This window comes from Corvus hawaiiensis, chromosome 1 (genome assembly GCF_020740725.1).
Source record: "Corvus hawaiiensis isolate bCorHaw1 chromosome 1, bCorHaw1.pri.cur, whole genome shotgun sequence".
In the NCBI taxonomy this organism is placed as follows: Eukaryota; Metazoa; Chordata; class Aves; order Passeriformes; family Corvidae; genus Corvus; species Corvus hawaiiensis.
This window is the reverse complement of record NC_063213.1, coordinates 62675508-62696159: the sequence shown is the minus strand read 5'-3', so window position 1 is coordinate 62696159 and position 20652 is coordinate 62675508. Positions and strand designations below refer to the sequence as shown.

Sequence of the window (20652 nt, the reverse complement as noted above, 5' to 3'; positions counted from 1 at the left end):
GGAACACCACAGCACTGCTTCCCCCATCCCTTTCTAAGCCACCTGCAGGGCTCAGGCACCTATCTGGAGCTTGGATCCTTGGTTTCCATAATCATTAAATACACCACTTCCCCACAAATGAATTCTTGGATAACAGATACTGACCCCAACTGGTCTTTTCAGATGTGATGAGTGCCCCAAATCCCAAACAGTTATTTCCACATTACCTCTCAAGAGCACTGCTGAGCTCCCACTCCACAACACTGTCCCCTCATCCACCACAGACAATGGATGGACACCACAGCAACAAAAAGGAAGCAGGACCAAGACAGGTCTCATTAGACATGATCCAGCTCGAGTTCACAAGCCTCAAGCACTAACTGCTCCTGAGATTTCAGCCCAGTTTCTACATCTGCATTCTTTAGTAAATAACTTCAAAGTAGCAGCACTAAGAATAGCATCATCACAGACCTGATTTTTCTCCCTGCACATTTAAAGGTTTAGTTTTTAAAAACTTAGAACATGACACAGTAAGTCAAGCACCTTTTCACTTTGTCTGTGTAACTGATAAGTACATAGTTGATTTATTCAAAACACAAGGAAGGAATACAGACAAATGTTTGTCTACCCAACCACCCTGCTACCATGTCTTTCAGTGACTTCAATGCAAATTATCTTCCCCAAACACCAACGGGGTTTGCATGAACATACGAATGGCAGGATCCTTATAGCAGTGTTTGTAAAGTCCCAATTCAGAAACACACTTAACTTTCAGGCCAGATGAAACCCTTGAGCCTGCACATATTCATCAATTTAAAAATAAAACAGTAGGCTTAAAGTGCAATCCGTCCCTAGAATGGGAACTGGCACATCCGAAATAACTTACCCCATTCTTGCTGTTGCAATGTCTGTGCAATTCTATTTTCAGTTCCTTTTCTATAGAAAAACGTCAGTGGTCTTTAAAAATACAAACCAATACAAACAGAGCAGTTTTGTTCACATTATCCCAGTGATATCCCAGTAAGTGCACACAACAGAAAGAAACAAATATCAGTAAGGGGAAAAAAGTGCCAACTTGACAGGTTCTTCTAGGCCAAAAGAAAGTTGGTCTTTTTTTCCTCATTGTAGAAACTGTCAGCACTGTGCCAAATTTAAGCACATTATCCTTGGAATTAGTGGCTTGATCAAAGACTAAACTTTTCAGACATCACAGTGGTATTATGTAACACTTTATTAGGCCCTTACACACAGAAAATCTGGAACATCCCGTATTTAAATGCTCAGTCGTGCTCATAGTAACTTAAAACAAGGGCACTGTAAAAATTAGCGTATTAGGACGCGCTTAAAAAATTTATGCATGGACTTTGCTAGAGGAAAGGGTAGGTTTTATCTGTGCTAACACTCATCTCGATACCAGAGCTAGTCCATCTAAATTTCTTTTAATGTCAATGAGGAAAAAAGGCAGTTCATCTAATCCTGAAGCATAAGTCTAAAACAGGTACTTCTACTATAACAGTACTCTAGATGAGTAAGTTTAGATGCAGAAATGTACGCTCCAGAGTTATAAACGTTATCTATACTACATGCACTAACTTTACCGGAAGCAAAAAGAAATCCCTGGATTGTGAAACTGGACTTCATTTCGTTGTAAGAAATGAAGTTTTCAAAAACGACCCATAGTTTCTCATGCTTCAATTTTTGGTTTAACACTTAAAGACACCATAAAAAAGTATCATATTCCAGAAGCTGGTATTCTGCACTATTTTAAAGTGCCTGAAACAGACCTGGGAAAAAACAAAACAAAACACAAACCTAAAACCAACCAACCAAAGAAAAGGTGCCAGGTAGGAGAAAAGCAAACTAGCACATCTACTGCTGGATGTGTGTGGAGGAGTTTTAGGGTAACAATGCTCCCACACAATGGGTGTAGTCAAACGCACTCGGTTTCCTGCTTCCCCAAGCAGGTGCTGCAAACCTCACTTCTTCCTGTCCTCTTCCTTGCCTAAGCGGTTTTCTGTCTCTGAAATACACAGGAACAGCACTTGCAGACGGAGTGAAGAACGAAGCAAATGCTTTCAGACAAGCGTAAAAACATAATTTTGGGGTACATCAACATGGAAAGGTGAAGATCTGTGTTGCTCTCTTATGCTCCAACCTAGCAAAATAAAGGGAGACCATACCCTTTCCAATAATGCAGTCAACAGAATCTGGTGAAAGAGGTACAGCTACTTTTCACAGGCAGAAGAGGACACACAAAACTTTTGGGAAGCCATTAGTAAGGGCCAGGGAAAATGCGCAGTGAATCTGCAGAGAACTTTTTGCCTTTAGAATTAGTTGTCAGTCAGCTCAACCCATGCAGATGCACAATAGAGAGATTTTTCACATGGGAAGAAAAAGAAGCATGGCACGAGGGCAGGAATACAGGCAAAATCACATTTTTCAGAGTAAGCTTTAGTCAGAACCATTTAATTGGGAAAATCAGTTTATATTTAGACAACTATATTTGCAAACATAAGAGATAGTAAAACTCAGTCTTTTTGCTTCCAAAAACAATGAAAACTTTATATATTCCAGCAGCTTGCAGAGTCACACATTTCCCCCAAGGCACTTGATTCTGCTGGCCAGCAGATTTTCTAGATAGCTATTTTCTTCATTTTTAGCCTATTTCCAAAGAGCTGTGAATGTGCTTTTTTTTTTCCAATTCAAGCACAATTATCTTTGTTTCATTCTTTTGCTATTACAGTGACCATGTAGAATCAGCAAACCTCTGTTAACTGCCAGCTCCAGATGCTCACTTTCACAACCACAAAATACTGCTCCTTCCTATTGTTCTACAGTTTAAAAGTAAAATTACTGCTCTATGCTTTTCAATATACAACATGTTTATCTAACCTTCATTCATGTGGGCTGCAGATTTATTTTTAATCCCTTCAGAACCATGGCAGGAAGAGAAGACAACAACAAAACGTGTACAGTGACAATATCCTCTTGCGGCTTTTTTTCTCCTTCCTTATTTCTGCTTGGAATTTGCAGCATACTTGCTTCATGATCATTTATTTTGGATCGTGAACCACGCCAAAAGACAAGAACATAACCTCAGCTGTTTAGTTATGCCTGCTACAAGCACCTTACATCTACAGCAAATATCTCTGCAAGCTGAACTTTGGAGCATATCTAATTTTAGGCACTCAGCTTCAGACACTAGTGAAAACATGAAACTTGGAGATGACAAGTGCTAAGGACTTGGCACAAGTCAAACATCTCAACCACCACTAAGCTAACATATTTGGAAATCATCAGTACCTTTCAAAAAAGTCATGTTCTGAAGGAATTTCAGGGGTTGCCCCCTCAAATTAAACAAACAAATAACAAAAACTAAAAAAGCCCACATTTCCTGGTTTTCAAACTTAGCAACCAAATCAAAACAAAAACTAACAGGAAAACACACAGCATGAACAAGCATCAGTTGATGAATAAAGAAATGCAAATTTAAAAAAAAAGATATATTTGGCTTTTGTTATAAATTAATTTTATTTGCACTATACTATATTTCAGGAAAAAAGATTTGATTTCCTTGCCTCATTAAAGCCTTCTTTACATATCCCCCACCGGAGCTCTGTAGTTCTATTCGCATGCAGTACAGCAGAACTTTGGGTTATAACACTGATATTTTCCAAAGATAACTGTGATATGAGGAGGAAAAAACTCACTCATGTTTGCTTAATCACGGTATTTTTTTATTCTTGCCATGCTAATGAGTCAGCAATAGCAGAAACTTAACTTGCTTTTCTTAGGTAACAGGAATAAGTCTCACTTTTTCCTATTCAACAGTTAGGAAAAAAAGGGAAGAATGTTCTTATATTTTAAAATTATTACAGCGATGCTCCTACTATGCAGTGACAGGCAACTTACTATCCAAGAAACAAAGTACAACAACAAAATTCCAAAAACTCCAAGTGAACTCTTCTCAAAATACCCTAAGAATTTGAACATAGCCAGGTAAAAGAAATTCAACAATCCTGTAAGTTGCATGAACAACTACAATTTCCCTTTCAAGCAAGCCCTTTACACATAAAGCCTAAAACACATGCTTTAAAAGAACTAGGACATTGCATGAGCTGCCCAGCTGGCTTCCAAAATGTATTCCCACCTCTCTATCACAAGGTTATACCACTAACATCTGGGTATCTCAGAGGTACCTTGAGAGAGCATTTCAGGTTTGATTTTTTAGCAAACTTCACTATCTCAAAATGCACATGGTGTTTTTCCCACTGTTACTGTAGCACTCAGGTGCAGATTCAGATTCGGAGAGCTTTTCAGTTTCTTTGATGCTGGAAGACACCTGAGCAATGAGCAGCACAGAATTTATATGGGACAAAGGAGAGGAGACTCGGGAGCTGGAGGTGACGAGCGACCTCAGTCCCCAGTGACCACCTGAAGCTTTTCCAGGGCACAAGCCAGTAGTTCCACCTGTCAGCAAATAAATGAGGCCACCGTCTTGTAGACAGAAATTCTCCAAGCAATTGCAAAAACATGATCCTAGGCACAGCAAACAGGCACACTTGCCATTTAGGGTCTTCTAAAATGGACACATACATCACCCTTATTAGTGACTATGCTCAAAAACTGAAGTGCCACAGGAAAAGGAAAAAGAGAAGGCGATACAGAATCAATTTTCTCCTGATAATCATTTAAACCCTAACTCAACTCTATCTAGGCGAAGAAAAACCCAGGAAGCCTAACGGAGACATCTAGGCAACTGAGGAAATGGTGCACACAAATATGTATGACTGATAAACAGATAGATAACAGACTACACACCAGGATGTCAGAACCTTATCAAAGGATGAAGGCAGACTTCACCAGACACCTACTGGCATAGCCTATTCAAAGAATATATGCAGATCACGAAACTATCAAATACAGCAATAAAGATATGCAGCTTGAACAGAACAGAGGGGAAGCGCTCAGCATATGGACAAAAATCCCCCAGCAGTTAAAAATCAGAACAGAAAAGTAAGAGGATAACCCAACAGGGGAATTCATTGGAAATCAAAAAAGGAGACAGTTACTTTTTATATAAACTAATAAATAGAAGGACAGCTGCAGCAGAGGCTGCCTGAAAGTGGGATGTTGGAGAAGTAACCTCTCCTGGGCGTTGGCTGATCTTCCCTGCAGATATCTGGTGCTTCCTGCTGTATCATCACCATGCAAAGAAACTCAAGTAGTAAATCCAGCATCGAGTCAAGGTCTGGGAGGGGGTGATGACTCTAGCAGAGTCACTAACGCATAACGGAAGTAGCCATGCTTTGAACTGTCAGCAGCGATTTGGGATGCTAAAGGCATCAGCAACACCAGAGGCTGAGCTGACAAAAAACAGTGCCTGCAGAGGCAACAAGCCCTGAAAGGAGCCAGAAAAAGAACAGGTACTTCCAAATTTAAGCTACGTTTACCCTAGAAACTCATGTCTTTCATATAAACATCCAAGTCCACACTGGCTCTGGCCAAGTTCTTTGCCTTAGCAGCCTCCTGTTGAAAGGGTTTCACAGCCAGGTCTGGACTGCATGAAAAAGACCTTAACTTTAATCACTGTTGAATCTGTAGCCTATCACATGTTTCTCTGAACATGAAGAAACACTGGGAGACAGAAGGGAACAAGTCCCTTCTTCGCTTGACCAGAAAGGTTGTGAACTCCCCATCCCTGGAGGTGCTCAAGGCCACCTGGGGCTTTGAGTAATATGGTCTAGTGGAAGGTTCCCTGGCATACGGGTTGAAGCTAAATGATCTTTTAGCACATTCTATTACTCTAAGGCCTAGATCTATTTCTTTTATGGTGCTCACATATACTTTCACCATGATCCCTCTTAAAAGTCACATTTCTAAAGCAAATCTCTCAGTTCCTTCACTTTACTTTAGCAGGTTTAAGAAATAAACTTACCCTGTAATTTTTTTCTCTTTCATCTAGTTCATATTTTCGTTCTGGTTCATGGCAAAGAACAGCTACAGTCATCTTTTGATGGACAAAAACAACCACAATGGAACAGAAATATAATTATGTCACCCATTTCCCTCTGCCCTGACCATTCTTTGCTCTAATCCTCATTTTATTTGCTGACTAGCATCAGCAGAACACCTCTGAAACTTTCTTTTTCCAAACTGCTGAGCCCATTTTCCTCTCTGCGATGTTAGGCTTACAAATTAGGAAATAGCACTCTAGCGGAGAAGTGGCAATAAAGGAAACACAAAATTAAAATTATATTCTCTGAACAAAAAACAAACAAGTGTTTTCTCTCTCAAGAGTCTATCATATTTCACAGTGTCTCACAGCAATATGCCTACACTTTCAACATATTTGTATAAAGTAGGGAAAACCCACCCATACTTTGAGTGCAGTGTTATTGTTGCCGTGGCAACTACAGACCACAATTTTTTGCCTCTAGAGAATTAGCATGAACACAAACATACACACCAAGGCAGAGACAGCTGTGGGTCTTAACAGTGCCTACAACTCACTGTGGATGCCTAACGCTGCCATCAAAAACTGAATTTAATTTTGAAAAAATGAACTTTAACTTCTCAGTCGCTGTCTCCAAACCGTCTGTCTACACTTTGCTTTCACCTTCAATACAGCATAGTTGGCAAAATATCCTGAGAAACCTTGACAAGTAAGAAGTGTAAATGTCAGACTACTTAAACTCCACTTGTAAGTGAACAGAGTAATTCTAAAACTCTCTCTAAAACAGATAAATTATTGATCTATCAGCTGGAATTTGCTGGTCTAAATACTTAATACGAACCATACGAGTCAGGGATTTGAACCTGCCCTCTGTGTGTGCACACAGTCAGTACTGTACTCTCTTTAACACTACCTTGCACTGGTAACAGGGAAAAAAACCCACTTTCACCAGTTTATAATGTCATTTAAGCCAGATGTAAAAGTTAAAAATTAAAACTTTTCTACTCAGTGGTCCTTTAAAAAGTTTTACTTAAAACCAATACATGAGCATGAAAACAAGCATAGGAGTTATTCCAAGAACTGTTGAAAGCAGGGGGTCCTCAACTGTTTTAGGTTTTGCCTTGTCATTTTGCCTTTCCCATTCCTGCCCTATCTGCATACCAGGGCCAAATTGCACTTGAACAAGAAACCACAAATGAAGAAATTGCTCAAGTCCAATTAGAGCTTTGTCACAAGACCAGGGGCTATAGAAGCAGCAAACACTCACCCAGTCCAAGACAGTCAGCATTTGAAGTCTGTATCTTGGCCAGAAATGGCTATTTAGTTTTTCTAGCATTCTGCACATAATCCAAACAAATTATTTAAAAGAGTATTTTCTTGCCTCCCTTTTCCATCCCAGATGTCCCCAGCCTGATACACTCACTGAACTTAAAGACCATGGAATATAATTTCACACTGATCAAAAATTTTAAACTTGGTATTCCATAGGGTTGCCAGGTTTTTGTCTGGGATTTAGCAGCCAGATGCACACACTCAGGTCTATTTGCCTTTTGCTTAAATCATCTAGGTAAGCAGCACATGCTTTGAGACAGCTTCCCACCCACTACACTGCAGGGTGTCACATGAGGGCACAGGCAAACTCCCGTTATCCAGCCACTCCGTCACCAGGTAAATGTTGAGAGTGCTCAAATCTCGCAAGGACAAAGCATGCAGAAAGAGGAAAATGAAGAATTGTTCTAATATTTGCTATTTGTTTTGCCTCAGACCAGACAGCATGGCAACACTCATGCTACAGACTGATTGATTAACTTTCTTAAAAGTTTTCAGAACAATGAGTACCATTTCCTGTTAAAAAAAAATAAAAATAATTCCAGGCTGGTAAAGCTGTCTAGTTAATACTTTGAATTTTGGTTTTTAAAATCATCTTCTATTCCGGTATTTTACTAACACTTAGAGGAATGATTGAGAACAAATCTTTGTAACTGTTTCAACATATTTGATTCAAAAATATGTTTACAAGGAATTTTTTTCCTCACATTATTAAGATTTTTTCTAAAGCGTGGAATTTTCTTATCATGAGGGAAGCCCAAAACACAGGAGAAAAAATATTCCACTCAACTCCATTAAGGATGAAACATACTGTAAGTAGACCCCATCCAAAAAACTTCTAAAAAACCACTTATGTCAGAATGTGTGCTTTTGGTTTCTTCCGTGCTCACCTGTGATTTTGCAAAAGCTGTTTAAAATACTTTAAACCGGGAAACAAAAGGACTGGTGAAAATAAACATTTCCAGTCAAGGTCATATGACGGGAGACTGATGCAATCTTGCTCTGGGAAAGGACCACCCAAAGGGTTTCCCTTCGCTGTTTTTCTCCACGTGCCATTCTCTCCATTGGCAGAGGCAGGACTGGCTGACCTGGCTGAGCCCTCTGCAGAACGGGCTGGATTCCACCTATTCAGAAGTGACCAAACAAGCCTGACCAGTGCTGTGCTCTGAAGAAACCACCAGATGAAGGTCAGAGAATTCCACTATGTCCATCTTAGCAAGTGCTGAGGTGGAGCAAAAATGGGTCTGAAGAGCAAAGCAGCGGAGGGCGAGGAGCCTCATTCCTGTGACTCATTGTCTGGAGGGTCTCCATTCAGAGGAGCTGAACTCAAGCGCTGTGTGCTTTTGAACAGCTGAGACACTGCAGCTCCCTGGGGAGCACCCTCTGGCTTCACATCCTCAGAAAGCAACCCTGTGTAGATGCTCCAGGGCTACTTTGTGCCAAATGGGGATGGTCAAGGGATTCCTTCCCAAAGGATACTCCTGCTCCAAATTAGTATTAACATAAACACTGTCGCCACTATTAGTAAACAACGGTAGAAATTTTTGCTTCAGGCTGTACTTTTAAGAGCAGGCCTGAGGTTTTGGAAGATCTCCTTAATGACCCTAACTAGACTATCCAAGCACCCAGGAGATGATTTTTGGTACCCTCAAGGTTCTCTGTAACTCCTGGGTCACATACAGAGGGATTTTTTTCACTCCAAAGTAAAATGTGGCCCACTGACATGTTTTAAAATCCGACTTTTTACTTGATTTTGGATAAGTACAAAAGGTTGGATTCCTGCAGTAATACCAAGCGCAGTGCTGCAGCCTCCCTTGCCCAGGGACTAGCAGCACCGCTTTGCAGTTTGGCAAGCCTGCCTCCAGCGCTGCCTGTCCTTGTGAACTGTAACTGGAGCCAAGGAGCAGCCAGAGTATTAAATACCGTGCCAGGCTGGCAAATGCACTGCAAATCCCTAAGCATCAGGGGCTCCCCCGAAAACACAGAGCCAGCTCTGTGCTCAGTGCCTAGATCCCTAGGCTGGAGCCCAAGAGTCTCCATCACTACTTTAGATTTTCTCAAAATAGCTGCAGAGCACCACTAAATCAGTACTGGTGTGATTAATGTGCAGAGAAGGTTTCAGGAAACTTTATGCAGCCCTTCAACGTTTATTTTTCCAGATCTTGTTTAACACAAATGAGAAGGAAACTGCTTAAAAGGGGGAAAATTGTAAGCAGCTGATTCCAGTTGCACTTTTGTCCCTTGCCAAATTAAAAACTTAATAGGACAGGCTTTGTTTTCAAGGCATGAGGGATGTGGAAATATTTACACTTGTAGTATCAAGACATCAGCCATAAGGTTCAAGACTACAGTGCCAAACCAAGTGAGAACACGTTGAAAAAGGCAGCACATGTTTCCAAAGCAGAAGAGAACGTGTATTATTGCAGTTGTTGGTGATAGCTAACCTGAACAGAAAGAAATGCTTTAGGTACGGCCTTAATCTTTGGAAAGTACCATACCTCTGTCCCAGGACTGTCTCAGGAAGATACAGAATCCTGGACCTTGCACAAGTGACTGAAACAAGTTAGAGACTGAGTTTGCTCTAAATTCAATAAGAAATGCCCTGTTCAGAAGCACCTGTTTAACTGGGGACCCAAACCAGGGTCAGCAAGATTCTTCCTCTGTTCTTTGCATCATGCTTTGTCCTTCATGGCATTATAATAAAAAGCTAACAGTTCCTTTTAAGGAAAAGAGTTTTACAAAATCTAGGTACTCAAAAGTCAGAAAATATCAAAATTAAAGTTGGTTTTGGCAAGGTAAGTAATATTTCTTTATAAATGTGTTGAATTCAAATTTATTTTTCTTACTGTTTCTCAAATAACTAAAATTTACATGGCTCCATTTTTTTGCAGTTGAGTGTGTTAGGCAGGGAGACAGTCAATGTAACACAGACTGCTGCAATTCAAAATGGAAATGTAGAATTTTCTAATGTAAAATGACTGGCATTAGGAAATTGAAATGTAGCATAGTTCCCACCAACCATGACAGTTGTTACCTCTTTTTCAGTTAAAAACCTGATCCTAACCCCACTTAAATCTTTAATAAACTTCCATCTTCAGTTATTTCGCTTCGGTCTGTAACAAATTACCTTTCTTTCCGCAGCACTACATTTTCTAATGTCTCTATTGACAACCATTAAAGGATCCTGAAAGTTCACAGCCTAAAATCTGCTGAGTTCCTACAAAGTTAGTTTTTTATTTTACTTTACACTGCCCAAAAAGTGGATAAGAAAACACATGCAAGGAGCTTTGGGACTAACAGATCGGCTGACTAGTTAAATCAGAAAGCAGAGAAGTAAAACTGAAGTCACACAGCAAAAAAAAAAGAAAAGTGTTAACAAAAATGCTAACAAAACCATCCCTGATTTTGGGATCAGAATACATGCTGATTTTTGTAAAAGGAAAAAAAGATAGAGATACTTTTTTCTTCTTTCTCCTTTTTTAAACCGGTTCACCAGCATGCTTTGGGCAGACAGTTATTCAAACTCAAGGAATGGTGGAATGACATCTTTAATACTCCAACTATCCCAAGACTCAGAGGCATGTCCCCGAATCCCTCCACAGTTAGTTTTTTTATTTAAACTGCTGTCAAAATATAAATATGCAGATGACCTACAATGAAATAATCAAAATGAAAAATAAATGAAAATTAATTAAAATGAAAAATTTTTCATTCCCATCAGCAAAGCCAAAATTAAGTTCAAGTGAACATTTTTTTTCCTCTTTGCAGAAACATGGCTGACCTCATCAATGAAACACTTAAGTTAAAAGCCCTCTGATACAAACATGAGAAGACGCTCATACAGTTTTTTGAGAGAGTTTCCTCTGAACATATTTCCCTCAAAATCCACAACTTTGGTACTGTCTGACAATAGGTCAGGGTAATAGGGCCTGTCAAAATGTAAAGTTTGTTGTACAGCAGTTGACCATTTGCACTAGGGTTGCTACTTCTAAAGCAATAGGTAACCTGGCATATCAAGGGTTCTACAAAATAACCTTGAGAAGTGAAACTTTTTAATTGTGTATCTTAACCCTCTGAGCCTGAATTACTTCTAGAGAAGCCTAGAGCTTAGGAAGGCATGGTAAAACTACATATGAATAAACAATGCCATTAAATTTACTTCTAATATTGCTTTAAATAGTATATTTATTTCTTCACAGTATTTTTACACACACACAACTTTGTTTACATAAATTACACTATTAAAAGTTTAATGTTTAACTTTCCATATTTCACTGATTCATGGTAGAGAACTATATCCCAAAATTGGTGATTTGGGGCATTTATAACAGAAAAGTGTATACTTTGCCAAAAGTCACTGTATAAGCAAACTGGAGAGATGGCATTCGAGCATCAGTGATTTGGGGAATACGTGAAATGGAAATAAAAACCACCCCAAAATTCTTTTGCAAATGCTGCTGAAGGTATGTCATTGACCTACACAGATATTTTTAGAACACAAGTCAGCTAAACTTCAAAGTCTGATTTCCTGGGATATGAGAATGAATTGAACACAGAAAGTCTTTTCATCCTCTTTCAAGCTCATTAATCTTGTTACCAAATATAGCACTTCTTAAAAAATAATATTTCAATGCTAAATTCAAAGATCAATCATCTGTTAAAGAGACATGCAAATACACACTGACACAACAAGACTGTTTTAGCATCTAAAGCAGAAAACACCACGATGCTCTCATGCAGTGCACTGTCTCCTAAACAAAATGCGAGCAGTCTGCCAGGTACACAGTGCAGATAGGGACTCCATCCTCTGTAATTCTGTGCTGCTTTTAAACCTAAGTTGCAATTTTTTAATTAAGAAAACCACCAATGTGAAAAATGACATTTTTATAGTCATCTATGCTTCCCATAGTGAGTGATAGAACAGATGCTTCTTAGATGACAAAACATTTTCCGGTTACCATTATCACAGCTTTCTTGCCTCAGTAATGAAAGGCTAATGATTACAACTTTCATTTCTCAGACCTTCAGCTCAGCTTTTTTCTGGTCTTTTACATAGAGTGAAATCTCTCTCACAGCACAGTTCTCATGGAAAACCATCTCTATAAAAAAGGGACAAGCCCTCTGTTCATTTAACACAGAGGCAGACACACACATGGCTTTCACATACCACAGTGACCTGGAGGACTTAACTCCACATTTGCCTCTTGCTCTTCAGGCACTTCCTGGCATTTTTGAAGGTTCAGGGCCAGCCACAGGGAACTGGTTGCCAGCCATATGTACCAGAGGGAGACTGGGGCTGTCACCATCCAACAGGCTGAGCACAGAGTGGCAAACCAGAGATACCTCCCCTGCTGCAGCCTGGGCGCTGAGCAGAAGGTACAGAAAGCCTCTCAGCACTGCAGTAAGGGACTCATGTACAACCAGTCCCTGCTCCACATGGGATTCAGATCTGGCAAAATTGTCTTTCAAACACAGAGCTCCATTCTGTGCAGAGGAGCAAGTGACTGAACTTTTCCCCCTCCAGCAAAACCCTCTCTCATTCTAATGAGGAAGGTAAGCAATCCACCTGGCAGAACAACTGTGTGAAAATGTTTTTATTTTGCATTTGAGGGCCTTAGCACTGCAGGTCAGAGTTGAGACTCATGTGATTTGAGGGAACAGTGGTGGCACAGTGCTTCCACACACAGCCGCGATCTGGATATGTCCTATTCCAGGACAGCAGAAATCCCTGATGCTTGGCATGGTACAGCACACTGCAGTCGGGGCAAGAGGAGTGGGGGAAATTTTTTAAAAGTATCAATAGCATAATCTCACAGGGACAATTAAACAGGGGGGATTTTCAGGTGAGGAAAGCTCTACTTCATTGCAGCTATGCTGCAGTTCTGTGATGAACCCTAGCAAGGAGGGGCTCCTCCTGGGCCATCACTGCCCCATGCCACTGGAGCCAGCAGGGCCAGCCACAGGACAGCACCTACGCCTGCACACACACTCGCACAGCCCAGTCACACTGCTGACCCCAGAGCACATGGGCCCTGCTTACTGCTGTGGGCTTGAGACACAAATCACTGAACATGAAGTGTCCACCAGCAGCACCCATGAGAGCAGGGCCCAGGGACAAACACAGCATGTAACCAGACACAGTGAAGCATCCTCAGGCCTGGAACAGCATGAGAAGAATTTTCTCCACAGACAACACCATCTTTGTATCACCTTGGCTGAATGGAAGGACAAGATTTTGAAAGCTTAGAAAGAAAAACTGCAGTCTGTCAAGACTTCATTGTTTGGTAACTGAGTCAGCCTAACACTGTATGTATGCTGTGGCACCACAAACAAGCTGGAACAGCAAACGTTTGCTATTCCTGGTTTCTGTGGTGCTCCTGTATTCATCAATCATGGCGTGGAATACCTCAAAAGAGAAGCTATCACTACTCATGTGCCTTCTCCTAAACTAATAGCTCACAGATAATTACAGGCCTCTATTGTTTGACTGTTTTCGTGTTGAGCAACAGATCTCTCTTCTTGCATCAAAACCTGTTTTCTGTCAAAAAAGGGGGAAACTGGCATGGTTAGATGAAGGGGTTTAATCTATAAAATTACATATTCCTTACTCAACTTTAAAAACAAACAGTAGTAAAAAATGACACATAGCACCACTCACTCTGCAAACAGAAGAAAGCAAATAAATCTCAATGTTCTGTTGATTTTTTACCAAGCACACCTCTGCTGCCCTGGTTTCTTGGAGCACAGCTGAACTTCCTAGCAGCTTGGTGGAGTCTTTTTCTGGTCAGCACAAACTTCCAGACCTAACTTCCTTGTCGCTGAAAGAATGCAGGAAGGCAGCAGGTGCATGCAGGCTTGAGAGACAATAAAAGGTGGAGGAGAGCAATATTTTTCTGCCTGTTAGTGGTAAAGTTAATTAGGACACTATAAACAACTATGAAACACCACCACAGCCAAAAATCTACGATGCTGTTAATGATTTAATGCAAACTCGCCCGCCCAGAAGACCGTTTGTGTGTGCGTCTGTGTGTTCTATCTCCATATATGCACTTTGCAATTCCATCAGGCACTTGGACTAGGCTGGAAGTGACTTCTAAGCCTCCCTTCTACAGCCCTGTAGGCACGAAAGCAGTGCCCGAAAGTAAGCATTCCCTACAGGGCATCCCGCACCTTCCCACGCGGTTCCCAGAGGTGGCCCAGCACCCGAGCTCCTGAAGCATTCCAAACTCTGCCGCAGTCAGCCCAGCACCGTGACTGACAGCATCCAGCAGCATCCAGCAGCGACTTCTTGCGAGAGCAGGAGAAGCGCCAGGCATTGCCGGGAAAAATGAAACGCTTCCCCGGTGACAGCAGCCCGACCCCCGCCCAAACCCGCTCCTACCGCGGGCTCTCCGCTCTGCTCCCGAGGCCCTCGGGCAGACACGGCGTGACAGCGACGGACCGCCCGTCCCTGCCGGCCGGAGATCCCCGCCGAGGATGCCGCCTGGGCCCGCCGCTCCCGGCGCGGCTCGCAGCCTCACCTGGTCCAGCGGGATGCCCAGCAGCGCGCTCAGCGGGTGCAGCAGGGTGGAGCCGGTGGTGCGGTGCGGGGCTCCGGGCGGCTCGGCCATGCCGCATCCCCCCCGCCCGCCGCCGCACGGCCCCGGCGCCACCTGCGCGCACCTCCCGCCGCCGCCGCGCCCGCTCCGCGCCGCGCACCGCCCGCCCCGGGGCCCTTCGTGGGGCGGGGCCGCCGCCGACGGCCGGGGCGGGGCGGGGCGGGCTCCGGGGGCGGGGAGCGGGGAGCCCTCGCCATCCCCGGGGCCGCATCTGCCGCCTCCCGCCGCCCGCGGGCGCGGTGCCCTGGCGCGGTGGCACCAGGCTCGCCGCGGGCCCCGCGGGCTCCCCTCGTCCGGGTGCGCACAGACAGCTGCAGCGGAGTTTCTTGATCCCAGGTTCTTGCCAAAAGCACAAACTTGTCCGGCACCCGCAGGGCCGAGGCGCCCGTACGCAGCTGCTCCAAGCAGGGGAGAGCTGGGGTGTCACAGCCAAAACAGTCCCAGGAAGAAGTATTTATTTACTTATTTATTTATACAGAGATCCTTCACAGGGTGGAAGAAATTAGTAGTAAGTGATATGTTTATCTTGCAAGTGAAATACTGCCATTAAAAAGGTACTTCTGCCAAGCTCATCTGCAGAAGGAGTGTTCTTACACTTGGCCCGGACAATGTGGTATTGTGTTGCAAGGAGAGCTCGGTCAGCGCTGAAAGCTTTCTGTTCAGCTCACAGCTGCTGGCATGCTCGGAACCTGGAATATCTCAAAGGGTCCTTGTCGGCTTGGTTACACACTCTTCAATAAGCCGGCCGTTTTCTCTTCTTCAAGTAATTGCTATCTGTGGCAGCCGAAACTGTAATAGTGAAATGGCTTGAAATGGTATTGTGCCATGTTCAAAGTGCCCTGCTTATGCTGCCAAGGCAGTACTGGGCTGGAAAACCCAGGCAAAGGTTGTTCAGTGGGGAAGGAGATTTACAGAAACAACATTCTCTTTATAGTATCATTTTAGTGGTGGCAGCTTGAATGTATGTGAAAATATATGCATACATGCATGCACACAGGTACTTTAAGTGGGGAAAGTAAGTGGTTTGGAAGAACTGGATAGCCATGCATGAGAGTTCTTAACCTTGTCCTTTATAAGTTGCTCTTTCCAGTTTTAAAATTTGCCAGCCTAAAACTATCCGGGTGGAACTCTCCATGGGCTGTGTCTGCCACAAGCAGGCTGCTTGTTGAGCTTTGGCTAAAAACATTGATCTGCTTTTGGGAACAGAATAAAAGTGATTTATTACACACACAGTACAGATAATATCAAAGCTTTTTTCACTGTGGAAATCTAGTACCTCTGGGAGGGTGACTTCCAAGTTTAGACATGGTAGTGTTTCTGGAATCAAGGAAATGCCTTTCGTTGTCTTTGTGAAACTGCTCAAGAGTCATCAACTGCCAGAGTTCTGGGGGAAAAGCCACACATAATCCATGTGGATACTCAGGGGGTCAGCACATAGCATTTCTGAAGACCATAAGCATTCTTCTCCCCTTCATACTTCTGGTGACTGGACTCCACCTATTTCTACAACTACAGGAGCAGGATGAGATATCACACAGCTCCAGGCACAGGAACTACATGCCTCTCTGTATTCAGTGCTCAGCCATCTGGGCTTGGTGCGGTGGTGAAAACAGCTGATCCGGAAAACAGCTGGAAGGAGGGAAAGACAGATGGAGAAAGTCAGGCGCAAGAGCACAAGAAGGAAGGAGGTGGCAACTCTGAAGTGGCACAAGGAGCCCAGTGAAGGGAACTAGAGTAAAGCTGGCTGCAGTTAAAAAGGAACAGAGCAATCCTTTTACCTTGTACTGTAGCCATCAGGATTTCCAAGATGGAAATTTCATCTGGAAAATCATGTTTAATAGCCACTCATAGGCCTATCTTACATTTCTAATATATTTTGAATTAACTTATTTTTTTTTGACCTCCACAGTATCCCATGGGTTCTGCTGTTTAATTAGGTGCTGTATGAAAAAGTACTTCCCTTGGCTTGTTTTAAAGCAGCTGCCTTGTAATTTCATTGAGGGCTATTTTGTTCTTGTGCTATGAGAAATAAACAAGTAATCATTGCTTAATCACCTCCCCCATGCTATTCATAACTTCATATACCCCGAGTTGCCTCTTGTCCTCACGGAGGACTCCAGTTAAATCTCTCATCACATGGAAGTTACTGGTATCTTTGTTCTTCCTTTTCACCCTTTTCTGTTTTCTTTGAAAGGAAGAGACTGAAGTTTTGTGGCAACACAGTATGTTGTTCTGCATTCCTTTACCAAGAATTCCTAATATCATCCCTAGTGACTTCAAAGTCTATTTTTCAGAGGTAGTAGGTAATTTACAGCCTAATGTGTATGTATAATCAAGATTTGCTTTTTCCTGCTTACATTTACCAATATTAAATATTAACAGGCTTTAAATTGCACCACATACAACATTGTTAAATCCATTGCACTCAGTAATAAAGCTCTGAATATGATGAATTACTTCACATCCTTGCTAACTTCTTCTTATCTCCCTTTCCAAAAACTTAATGTGTTCAATAGGACAGATTTCTTTGTATTAATTTCCAATTAAACATTTATTCTCATCCTTTGTTTATTTTCTTTTAACCAGCTAGCAAACCATGGGGGAGTATTTCCTGGGATTCTGTGATTATTTAATGTCTTTTGGTGCAAAATCTTACCCCTTCTTATATCTGGAAATACAAATATACTTTCTTGACAGGGTCATCCTTAGTGTTTAGAAAACGCTAAAAGATTTGTGATGTAGAACTTCTGTACAATGACTATAGTTTCCCCATTATATAATAGTTTTCTGTGTGTCTTCCATGCTTAAAAGACTTACAGATATCAGTAAGAGTAATTTAAAAGCTTACACTAAATTCTAGTACAGTCTAATATTCTCATTTTCTTTCATGAGAATATGAAATCCCTGTGGGTGTTACTGAACTTTTAAACTGTTTCCCCGTCTGTTTTCTTGTAAGAAAGGTAGGACATATTTCTTCAGAAAAGCAAAGCAGACTGTTTAGAAATAGAGATATAACCATTTTATCATTCACCTTGCAACACTGACAACATGAATTTTGTATCAGATTCTTTTTTGGGGGGACACTAACTGTTCATGAGTAACAAATAACTGGGAATTAAAATCAGAAATTAAGCAAGAAACATACGGGTGGTCTTGCTAATAGTTTTTCTGCCTGAATCTGCTGTGTGTGATGGCTGAACTCAGTTTTACTTGAGAAATACATTATTTTGTTTAACTTATCTAATGTTATTAAACTACATGCAGCAGTTCTGTGGGCTTTTTAAGATTTATTTTCTTGTTTTGTTATTTTTAAAAATAATTTGCTATTAAAAAAAAAATAACATGCAGATATTCCTGTGTTCTCTTTTGTATCAAGCCTGTTTGATATTAAATCTGTCTTTGGGTGACTAACTTTATAAACCTGGCAATTTTACAGCTGATAGGATTCTCCCATAACTAAAACTTGGAAAAATCCCAAAAAGATTTGGTGGTTTTCATGTTGCAACTGTGAAAGAAAATAGGTTGACAATTTAGCTGTTACATAGTTATAAATGTAAGCCTGATGGCACAGTTAAACTTGCCCAGGGAGTTTTTTAATGTCATGGTTCAGGTTAGGCCTGGGTTCTGGTATGTGTGCACTGTTCAGGCAATACTCAGCAATCACATGAGTTTTATCTGTTCAGTGGCAACTCCTGGGAAAATTACCAAACTTCTACGTGTCTTCCTGCTGAGAGTCCTAATTCAGCAAAGCATTAAAGCATAGGTTTAAATTCCATAGGACTGCAATCTTCATTGAATTTCAATTAATGCTTTGGTGCCTCGACATCAGAGCCAAAATAAAGTTAGTTTGTGGAAACAAATGGGTGAAAATAAGGAAAATATGATCCCCACTGAGTATCAACTAAGGTACAGTGAAATAAACATGTGTGCAGAATAAAACAGTATGTGTATTCTGATTATTTGAAAGTATAGGGAAAGGATTGTTGCTTGGGTATTTTGACTGATTACCCCAAATGTAGATTAAAACAATGTTTAGATAATAAATCTAAGTACCAAATGAAGTGTCTCCAGGAAGGGTGTGTTTATTAAAGTAGTTGCAATCGGAATGATTGAGTGGGATGCACTCGAGGATGTTTTGTTTTGGGTGGCTGACAGCCTTCAATCCAAGTTTTAATCAAAAGAAGTGCTGTGGACATGTCAATAGACAGTGGAGCCATCTGCTCTCTGTAGATTATTGTGTGTGTGCACATTTGTATCCATCAACTTGTAGATGTTGGTGAGTGCTGTAACTGAAGGCATTTGTTGTGTGCTCACACACACTGCACACATAAATCATGTGCATATTAACAGTGTAATCGTCTTATAATGTTAGTGATGGGGAAAATATTATTGTGTAGCTGAAATTTGCTGTAATTACACGAGAAAATGTTCCTAAATCTAGTAATAACCTCATGAAAAGGGTGCTCTATCTTCCTATGCTATGTGAACACTTTGGTGCTTTGCTGAACCCAGCTCAGAGTTCTTGAAGCCTTGAAGTAAAATGGGAATAGTGGCCTAAAACCAACTAGGAGCTACGTGGGCCATAAGGAAGTGGACAGGATCCAGAAAATTCAAGAAAGAAAGTACAAGTCTTTACTACCATACGTGATACCAAAACATTGAGTATTAACTACAGTGCAGGGAACATCTGACTTAAACAAAGGGGTTTTTTGAAGAAGTAGGCACACTTCCAACAACCTCTGTGGTTACCAGGAATGCCTTTAAATGTTCATATTTTTCTTGCTGTCACCTACACCTGTGATGATACTTAGCACTAATATTTGCTAGTTTATAAATGAATCCCTGCTTTTCCCTTGTCCTCAATGGGAACAAAATTTAATTAAAAATTCATGTTTTATTAGTTGAGAGCTTCTACTCTTTAATTCTAAAAAGGTTTCAAAAATCTCTTTGGAATAAACTAAAAGGAAACTAATTCTCTGTAAAACAATTCACGGTTCTGTATATCACGAACATGTAGTTTGGTTAACAGATTTTCAAAGGCACAAGTTTTATGCATACTATTTATACTGTGAACTCTGTTTGGTGTCAGTGAATTTCAATGTATAAACCACTATCTACAAAATTCTTTAAGAGTAGTTTGACTGGACACTCACTTTTATGAACTGGACCCCAGCTTTTGTACCAGCACTGATGTGCAACAGGTGAAGAAAAGCTCCTAAGCCAAGTTCCCTCTGCAGAAGAATTTTTCAAGCCATTTACTTTCTCCATACTCTGGAGAGTTTGTCTGAGGCTAAATTCCTCTCCAGAACTCCCAGGTTACAGCCTCAACACTGGCGGTTTCCAGGAAAGTGGTGCTGCTACGTTCCAGGCTTCCAGGTGTGTAAAAAAGCACCAGCCAGGCCTTTAAAGCACTTGTGGTACAGCCACTTGTCCTATGCTCTGGAAGATGGAGAATTCCTCTCTCATGCAGAACTTTCCATCTACCACCAAAAGGTGGTGAGGATTTCCTCCCTCTCAGCCACAAACTGCTAGGTCTTTCCCAGGGAAAGCCTTTCTTCTGTCACTGTGGGACAGGGTGTATGTGTTATCATTATGTGTCTCTTTAGAAACATAAACTAAAAACTAAATTATATGTCTCCTTCTAAACGTGCTGGGAGGAAATGAAGATGAGGGAGCCAGGCTCTTCTCCAGAGTGCCCACTGAGAGCACCAGATGCAATAAGCACAAATTAGAAGACAGAGAGGAAGTAAAACAGAGAGAAAAGCCCCTTTTATTTTGGTGGACATCAGG

At 41.5% G+C, this 20652-nt stretch overlaps 1 protein-coding gene across 3 annotated transcripts in view; it reads right to left on the bottom strand.

Moving 5' to 3' along the window:
- MBOAT1 (membrane bound O-acyltransferase domain containing 1) overlaps positions 1-14935 on the bottom strand; it is a 56065-nt gene extending 41130 nt beyond the window's left edge. For 2 of the 3 annotated variants that reach the window (XM_048308070.1, XM_048308080.1), the window contains exon 1: positions 14785-14933. In XM_048308070.1, coding sequence (XP_048164027.1) covers positions 14785-14874 — 90 coding nt within the window. In that variant the 5' untranslated portion in view covers positions 14875-14933. Of the gene's footprint in view, positions 1-14784 lie in introns of all 3 variants that reach the window. The other variant, XM_048308090.1, reaches the window with a different exon arrangement.
- Positions 14936-20652: the final 5717 nt, after the last annotated feature.